Source organism: Gekko japonicus, unplaced genomic scaffold, assembly GCF_001447785.1.
Source record: "Gekko japonicus isolate JY-2015 unplaced genomic scaffold, Gekko_japonicus_V1.1 scaffold4486, whole genome shotgun sequence".
NCBI lineage: Eukaryota > Metazoa > Chordata > Lepidosauria > Squamata > Gekkonidae > Gekko > Gekko japonicus.
In genome coordinates this window covers 76,978-86,023 of record NW_015163747.1, presented here as the reverse complement: position 1 = coordinate 86,023, position 9,046 = coordinate 76,978, and the positions used below count along the sequence as shown (strand labels likewise).

The 9,046-nt window shown below is 47.2% G+C and overlaps 1 protein-coding gene across 1 annotated transcript in view; it reads left to right on the top strand.

Moving 5' to 3' along the window:
• Window positions 1-1,331: 1,331 nt before the first annotated feature.
• Window positions 1,332-9,046, top strand: part of LOC107107583 (cadherin-6) — a 65,148-nt gene continuing 57,433 nt past the window's right edge. Inside the window, exons 1-2 of the mRNA XM_015407890.1 lie at window positions 1,332-1,704; window positions 7,843-7,962. Of these exons, the coding sequence (XP_015263376.1) occupies window positions 1,332-1,704; window positions 7,843-7,962 (493 nt within the window). The remainder of the gene's footprint in view (window positions 1,705-7,842; window positions 7,963-9,046) is intronic.

The window sequence follows — 9,046 nt, the reverse complement described above, 5'->3', positions numbered from 1 at the left end:
TCTCAGATAACTAGGTCAGGGGGGTGTCGACTCATTTGTTATGAGGGTCGGATCTGACATAAATGAGACCTTGTTGGGCCGAGCCATGTGTGTCATAAAAATTAATGCCAGGTAGCGGAGATATAAACTTTATAAAGGACACAAACACAGAGGGTTTTTTTTTCCTTCTTAACATAAAAACATGCTTAAAACATTAGCACTCTTTCAATATTTTGTTTATTTAGCAGTGTCTGATAACTGACACCTCTTGCTCTGAATTATTGCATCAAATGTCTGTGCTGTTGCAGTCTTGAGTATGCTGTTCAGGTGTGTATCTGAAAGCCGCAAACCTACGACGACGCGGCAGCAGCAGAACTGGAAGAAGAAGCAGAAGACAGCCAGTTCCACTGCGGGCCTGACAGAAGCCCTCTGGGGGCCTCATCCGGCCCCCGGGCTGCATGTTTGACACCTTTGAACTAGGTGACTGGTATGCATTCCTGACAAAGAAAACAGACCTTAGTAGTTATATCCAGGGCCTCTGAGAAGGGGTTCAGGGGACAACATTCTGGGGACTTAGTCATCCTGGGGAGCCAACAGGGTGATCTGGTCACTGCTGGAATGAATTTTGTGTTCCATTTATTGGGGGGGAAGGAAGGGGAAGGGTGACTTCGGACCAGTCATTAAGCTACCTTCTGAGCAGCTGTGAAGAAAAAATAGAGGTGGGGGGACCATGCATACTGCCCTGACGTTCCTGGAAGAAGGGAGGTATATAAATCTGGGAAATGTAAGAGGGACAGTGGAGTAACACGTACACAGAGACAACCAACGTTTAGCTTGCTTGTTTCCATATGATTATTGGGTTTGGTTGGGTGTCAAGCAATGTTCCCTCTAAGCTGTGGAGTCTTGTGAGCAAAAATTCTCATTGTGAGCTACTGGCGTTGAAGTTGTGAGCGAGGGATTTGGCTGTTGCATCAATTCGTTTGCTCTGGAGCCACCCCTTCCTGAGCTGAGACAAAAATGTGTGAGCCGGAGGCTAAAAAAACCTGTGAGCAAGCTCGCACTAACTCAGCTTCGAGGGAACACTGGTGTCAAGAGAGGCTGAAGGAAACTTTTCCTGGGGGGCTGTGATGGTTCCCAGCTGCCCCAGTTACGACTAATATAAGCCGCAAGTTCATTGCAGTGTGTAAATGCTCTTTTTCACAATCCATGTTTTTAAAATGTATGCCGTAATGAAATTTGGCCAGTAGGAAATAGATCATAATGGGAGAGGATCTATAGAGTATTGAGATGAACACTGAACCTATAAACTCACTGGAACGTTCTAGCGATTAGATATTGGTTAACTGTGAATCATGGCTGACAAAGACTCGGCACTGGGGGAATTTCTCCGTTACTTATGCCTTTCTGTGAAATTGTTCTTTCTCTCACAGCTTCATTCTGACCAAGACAGAGGAGACGGCTCACTTAAGTACATCCTTTCTGGAGATGGAGCAGGAGACCTCTTCATTATCAACGAAAACACCGGAGATATTCAGGCCACAAGGAGACTGGACAGGGAAGAGAAGCCTGTTTATATTCTCCGCGCACAGGCGATCAACAAAAGGACCGGGAGACCGGTGGAGCCGGAGTCAGAGTTCATCATCAAAATCCACGACATTAATGACAATGAGCCACTGTTTACAAAGGACGTTTATAACGCCAGTGTCGCGGAAATGTCTGATGTAGGTAGGTGTCAGACCCATCAACAATGCAAAGGAAAGCTTTCACTAGGTGGTCTAGGGATCTGAGGAGGGGGGACTCAGTTTTTGATAGGGAGATGCAGTCCACATAAGCACATACGGCACAGATTATGGATCCCAATGAGCCTTCCTTCCTGACATTAGCATGTGAATTGGCTGGCCCCAATAGTAAGAGAGAACATGAGAAAGGAGGTAAGATTATTGAAGGGCTGTCATGTAGAAGATGGAGCGGATCTATTCTCTCTTGCTCCAGTTTGCAAGACTAGATCTAATGGGTGGAAATTACAAGGGAGTCGTTACCGGCTAACTATCAGGAGAAACTTCCTAACTGTAAGAGTGGTTGAGCAGTGGAACAGTCTGCCTCGGAAGGTGGTGGATGCTCCTTCACTGGACGTTTTCAAGCGGAGGCTGGACGACCATCTTTCGGGTATTTTGCAGGGCTATCTTTTGGCTATGCTCCTGCAGAGTGTAGGGGGTTGGACTAGATGACCTGCAAGGTCCCTTCCAACTCTAACATTCTATGAGTCTGTGATTCTATGATTCTATGGGTCAACACTAGAAGCAACCTAATGGGAGCCTATGGTTTGTAACCTCCCTTCTTGTTATGTGACAAATTGTAGCATGTGCAGGCACCCAGTTAGAAAACCAGGGAAAGATGGTGGCAGTAATGTCTGCCCTAACCCGTGGTAAACATATCACAGCTTCCTGTGGAGGTTGTGTCTGTCTACAGTGTCTAATAGTTGCTGATGGACATGCCCTCCGAATTTCTCTAACCATTTAAAAACCCATCTCAGTTTGTGGTAGAAGAACAGAGCATACTTTATTGAAGTCCTTCATTACAAATCATCACATATAAAACTGTAGGGAAGCAAATATGCTACCTGAGAAAGATTTATGTGTGTTGTCTGATTGAAAATAGGCAGGGGTGTTTTTTATTTAATTCCTGCTATATGTTTGATTGGAGAAACATTATATCAACAGGATTTCTTTTCTCAGACTTGTATTTCCAAACAGTATTGCCAGTTTGCTCCAAACCATGTTTCTATTTCAGCTTTCCCCAGAAATGAAAGTTCAAAGGCACCTGATGTGATCATAATGAACTTCAGATAGGTAGAGATCTAGATGATTTTCAACATTTTCAGAGTTGGGTCCCTCTCTTAAACCCTAGAATGGAATCCCCAAACTGCCAGAATGTGACATTAAAGTCATGTGACAAGAACAGGGGAGAGAAGAGTTATAAGAACGTAAGAAGGGCCCTACTGGATTAGGCCAGTGGTTTATCTAAACCAGCACCCCGTTTCACACAGTGACCAACCAGTTGTCCTGGAGAGCCAACAACAGGGCGTAGAGGCCAAGATCTTTCTCCTGACCAGGGCTATTTTTGGGCAGGAACGCACAGGAACGGAGTTCCAGCTGGCTCCTGAGTTGGCCACACCCAGCAGGAACTCATTAGCATAATAGGCCACACCTAACAGCAGAAACTCATTAGGATTGGCTACATTAGGGGTGTGTGGCCTCACATGCAAAGGAGTTCCTGTTACAAAAATGCTCTGGGTTTTGACAACAAACAAGGTAAACAGAATAAGAAGCAAAAGGGGTGTGTGGCTGGATGACCACACTTCTGGCAACATGGGGGTGCGGCCTAATATGCTAATGTGCTGTGCTGTCAAGGGTGTGGCCTAATATGCTAATGAGTGTCTGCTGTTGGGTGTGGCCTATTATGCTAATGAGTTCCTGCTGGGCTTTTTCTACAAAAAAAGCCCTGCTCCTGTCGTTGTCTGCTTGCACTGGTATTCATGAGTTTGATGCCTCTGCGTTTAGAGGTTCCCTTGACTCACCAAGGCGAGAAGAGAAAAGAGTATGATTCTAGTCTGCTGCAGCATGGAGCTACTCTGGACATTATTCTCCCTAAGTGCAGGTTACAGGAAGTCCGTACATTTAATGACACAACCCATGAGAAGTGTCAAGTTATAGTCTCCTTACCACGTGCGTAGCTTGCCACGTGATCCGATGCCCCCTGGCGACTTGTTGGATGAGCTCGTGGAAGACTGGCACGGCCATCTCTTGGGAGCCATCAACAAAATAGCTCCCTGGTGCCCTCTTTACCCCCGCTCTAAACAAGCTCCATGGTGTGCTCCAGAGCTTTGGAGGATGAAGTAGGAGCTGAGACGGTTAGAGTGAGCATGGCGGCGTTCTCACCACAAAGCCGCAAGAGTATCTTTTAGGATGCTTATGAAAGCCTATGAGATGGCAATGAAGGCTGCTAAGGAGGATTCCAATGAGGCCTCCATTGCATCCACTAGCTCTCGCCCTGCCCACTTATTTAGGGTAATCAGGTCACTAACATCCCTTCCGCAAGGGTAGCAAAATTTGGTGTAGTGGTTAAGTGTGCGGACTCTAATCTGGGAGAACCGGGTTTGATTCTCCACTCCTCCACTTGCACCTGCTGATGTGACCTTGGGTCAGTCACAAGCTCTGGCACAGCTGTCCTTGAAAAAGAGCAGTTTGTGTCAGAGCTCTCTCAGCCCCACCCACCTCACAGGGTGTCTGTTGTGGGGAGGGGAAGGGAAAGGAGTTTGTAAGCCGCTCTGAGACTCCTTTGGGTAGTGAAGGGCGGGGTATAAATCCAATCTCTTCTCTTCTTCATCTTAAAGAATCGGTTATTGGCTGTAAGACATTTGTGAGCTATTTTGTGAGTAAAGTCTTGTCACTCTGCCTTGACTTCCCTGCCATGGTTGAAACAGTACATGAACTGGAAGCCCCTTGGCCGTCTTCCAGTCCAGTGCTGGACCAATTCAGCTGACTTTTCCAGGAAGAGATTGACAAGATCCTGGCAACGGTGAGGCCCACCACCTGCCTTCTTTAGTGTCCATCAGGCACCTCTGGGAGATTTCATCAGTCTGTCCCTATCATCGGGGACATTCCCAGGGTGCCTCAAGGAAGTGGCGATGTGATCACTCTTGAAGAAAGCATCGTTGGACCCTACGGTCCTGGCCAACTACCGCCCAGTGTCAAATCTTCCATTCCTGGGTAAGGTGGGTGAGAGAGCAGTGGCCAGGCAGCTGCATATTAGGCCACACCCCCTAGTGTAGCCAATCCTCCAAGAGCTTACAGAGCTCTTCTTACTGGGGCTACTGTAAGCTCTTGGAGGATTGGCTACACTAGGGTGTGTGGCCTAATATGCAAAGGAGCTCCTGCTACCAGTAGAGCCCTGCCCAGCTGTATCAGTTGATGGATGGATGGCCAGACTCCGCCCTGGATACTTTGGCCAGGGGATTAGAGGCTTTGGCTGACTGACTGAAACAGAGTCGGCTGAAACTGAATCCAGTAAAGACGGAGGTGATGTTCCTGAGTCATAGGAGGTTGGGTTCGGGAATCTGACTCCCTGCCCTTGGTGGGGCGCCACTGATGCCAGCACCAACGGTGAGGAGTCTGGGAGTGACTTTGGATGCCTCCCTTTCTATGAAGGCCCAGGTCACCAGTGTTGCCAGATCAGCCTTTTACCATCTTCAGCTGGTTGGGCAACTGGTTCCCCTCCTTTCCCCCCACAACTTAGTGACTGTGAACCATGCAGTGGTCATGTCCAGGCTTGACTACTGCAACTCACTCTACATGGGCCTATCCTTAAATCTGATCCAGATGTTCCAGCTGATGCGAAACGCAGTGGCGCATCTGCCGACTGGGATGTCTGTGTGGACGCACATTCAGCCAGTGCAGCACCAGCTGCATTGGTTGCCGGTTGAGTACTGAATCAGGTTTAATGTTATAGTGAACTGCAGGCTGTGGAAGGTCAGTAGTTCAGCAGTTCGAGACCCAAGTGTGCCGCATGACGTAGTGAGCTCCCGTCTCTGGTTCCAGCTCCTGCCAACCTAGCAGTTTGAAAGCAAGAAATTGCAAGTAGATAAATAGGTACCACTTCGGTGGGAAGGGAACAGCGTTCCGTGTGCCTTGGTGTTTAGTCATGCCAGCCACATGACCACGGAAATGTTTTCGGACAGCGCTGGCTCTTCGGCTTTGAAATGGAGATGAGCACCGCAACCCTAGAGTCGGACTCGACTGGCTTTCGAGCAAGGGAACCTTTTTATTAACCTTTAAGGCCCTATGCAGCCAGGGACCAGCATACCTGTGGGTCTGTCTTTCCCCATATGTGCCCTGCAGAGCCTTGCACTCTTCAGATCAGCAGTCCTCGGCCTGAAAGACATCCACCTTGCCTTGACTAGGGTCTGGTGGAACATGCTCCCAACTGAGATCTGGGCCCTGCAGGATCTGTTACAGTTCTGCAGGGACTGTGAAATGGAGCTGTTCCCACCGGCCGTGGATTGAGGTGGTGGACGTCGTCAATTAACATTGGCCCCCCTGCTTTAACTGCTCCATGGCGCAATTAACCTCATGGCGCCAGGAGCAGTATCAGCTGTCATCTGGGCGATCCACCATCCTGGCAGGAACGTATCTTACATCGGTCTGGAATGAACCACTGAGCTGCCCCTAATGACTTATATGTTAGTCACCTCCGATTTTAATTATACTGGATGACTTTTTATGTGTTAATGGATTACTGCTTTGGATTTTGTTTTTTTTTGTTATGATATGTTGTAAGCCGCTGTGAGCCTGCTTGCAGGATAGGGCGAGGTAAAAATCTCATAAATAAATAAATATACTTGCATGCCGTGCATTGCATGTAGAAAAATACAGTCGTATGTGATTTTCCCTTTTTTGCTATAAATTTTCCACTGGAGCTATTTTCTAACAAGCAAGAAACCTTTTAGGGAGGGTCTCATGCTTCAGACTGTGGGTTGGATCCAGGCAGGCTTTCAAATCATTCTCATCTAATTCCCTTCCTCACTACATCCCCCATCTCACATGGTTTTGGTCCATGTATATTCCAAGATCCATTGCGTCGCTTTTATGGTGATCAGAGGAAACCTTGTTCTCCACTTTTCACCACTGGAAAAGCTGTTTCTATCCACCCCTCTATATCTGCAGAACGACTTTTTTCTGGGCACCAACCACATTTTTACGGTTTGGTTTGTGGTTTGTGACTGAACCATGAATCAAACTACAAACCCATATGAACCGGGAGGCTGGTTCACTAACCCACCCAGTTCATATTGGTTTGTGAGCCATTTAAAGTTTAAACCCCTGCTTTCTGCTCCCCACGGCTTTTCATGGGGAGCAAAAAGCAAGGGTTTACAAACTCTCTGCCACTCAAAAAGCAAGGGTTTACAGCTCTCCGCCACTCAGCTGTTTTTTTGTGAAGAGTAGAAAAAGAGCAGAAAGCAGGGTAAAACCCTGCTTTCTGCTCTCCATGAATCACCATGAACTGCAACAAATTTTGTGGAAGTTCATGGTGGATCTTCAGTTTGCAAATATTGCTTTGCGAACCATGAACTGGCCAAAATTCATGACAGACTTTAGTTCATCAGCCAGTTTACGCCCATCCCTATTCTGTAGCACTCATGTCTTTAACTATGTGGTATGTGAAATGAAGTTATAAGCAGGGGTCATTTCGTAGAAAAAGAGGTGCAGGAGCTCATTAACATAACTCATTAGCATAACTTATTTGCATATGCCACACCACTTGAAATCACCGGAACTGTGTCAGAAGGCAACATCCACCACTCAGGATCCACGTGACTGTTTTGGATTGCTAGCTATGGGGGGGGGAATCTGTCCTCGCAGAGGAGGGAGAGCTTGTACCTGAATAAAACATGGTCTTAAAGGTGCCACTGGACTGTTTTGGACTGGGGGCCGGGGGGCCTCTGCAACACCTGGCTGCTTCTTGCTCCTCATGGCCCGGGGCTGCTGGGAGCAGGGTTGGGCATGTTGCATGTGATTGCCCCCTGGGCTCTTTACTGCCGGAGCTCCACTCCTGCGCGCTCCTGCAGGAAATGACCCCTGGTTATAAGAAACTCTGATATCTAAGAATAGCCCTTGAATTTCGCTGTGAATCTCCCCCCCACACACACACACACAGACTCTCATCTTCCCTCCCCTGAAATGGAAGCACTGCTGGAAATTGCATGCACGGAGGACTTTGAAGCCAGCTAGAGCCAAGGATGACAGTTTAAAATGATGATGCCCTTTGGCAGAACAGCGTATATCTCTCTGTCTCTTATGATTGCAGGTACATTCGTCGTGCAAGTCACAGCAACGGATGCCGACGACCCCACATATGGGAACAGCGCTAGAGTTGTCTACAGCATCCTCCAGGGGCAGCCATATTTTTCTGTCGAGTCTGAGACAGGTCAGGAGACCTTAATCTGTCATTTTCAGACAGCCTCCATAATTTTAAAAAACACGTTAAGTCAAGAGAGGACGTATTAAGGAAATTCTTCAAGGAGATCCCGTTTGGCTCAGTGTGGACTCTGGAGAAACCAACTGATTGATACCCGTGTGAACATGACACATCATTTGCATAGCAATAGCTTAATGAGTAAAATGTAGCCTGGACGAAAACTTCTGTTTCACTGGTCTCGAACTCACATGGAGAATATTCGCGATGGTGCTATGAAAGCAATCCAATCCAAAGCCTTTTATTGGCATATAAATAAAGATACAGTAATCTAAATACAAAATCATGCAGAGTAAAATTAAAATTGCAGAGTAACATCACAGAGTAACATCGTAATAAAACCTAATTCATAATGTCACTTATCAGGCCGTAGGACTGCAGAGAAACTTTGCTACGGTTTCAGTTATTTCTGTATCTGGATTATCAAGCAAGAAAAGGAGCTTAAAATCATCAGGGGTCCCTAAAAACTGGCCTAAAATGGGATATAAAAGATCCCAACACTATGAAAGCAATGCCCAGTTTGGTCATTTGGATTTGGTGGGTGAAAAAGAATAAGAGAAAACATGCCTAATCACGTGTTCTTTGAATTTGGGCTAGCCTTTTTCTTCCCCCCATGTAAGCTAACTTGCAGGAAGCTCAGTACAAGGTAGTTCCATATTTGAGAGGTAGCACAGTGCATAAAGTGCTGGGCTAGGATTTGGGAGACATGGGTTCAAATGCCCACTTAGCCATGAAGCCCACCTTGGACCAGTCCACCACAACCTCTCAACCTAACCATACCACAAAGGATTGTTGCAAGGCCAAAGAGAGCAAGACCCATACGCATTGCCCTGAGCTGCTTGGAAAAAGGGTCAGATAAACATCTAGTCCAGGGGTGCCAAATATGTGGCCCGGGGGCCGGATCAGGCCCCCGGAGGGCTTCCATCAGGCCCCCAGTGGAACTGGCCATCTCCTGCTTCCAGTTCTGCTGCTGCTGCATCCTAGCTTGCTTCGCCAGACTCTCTTAATCACTCAGCCATTTCATGTTTTAACCTGG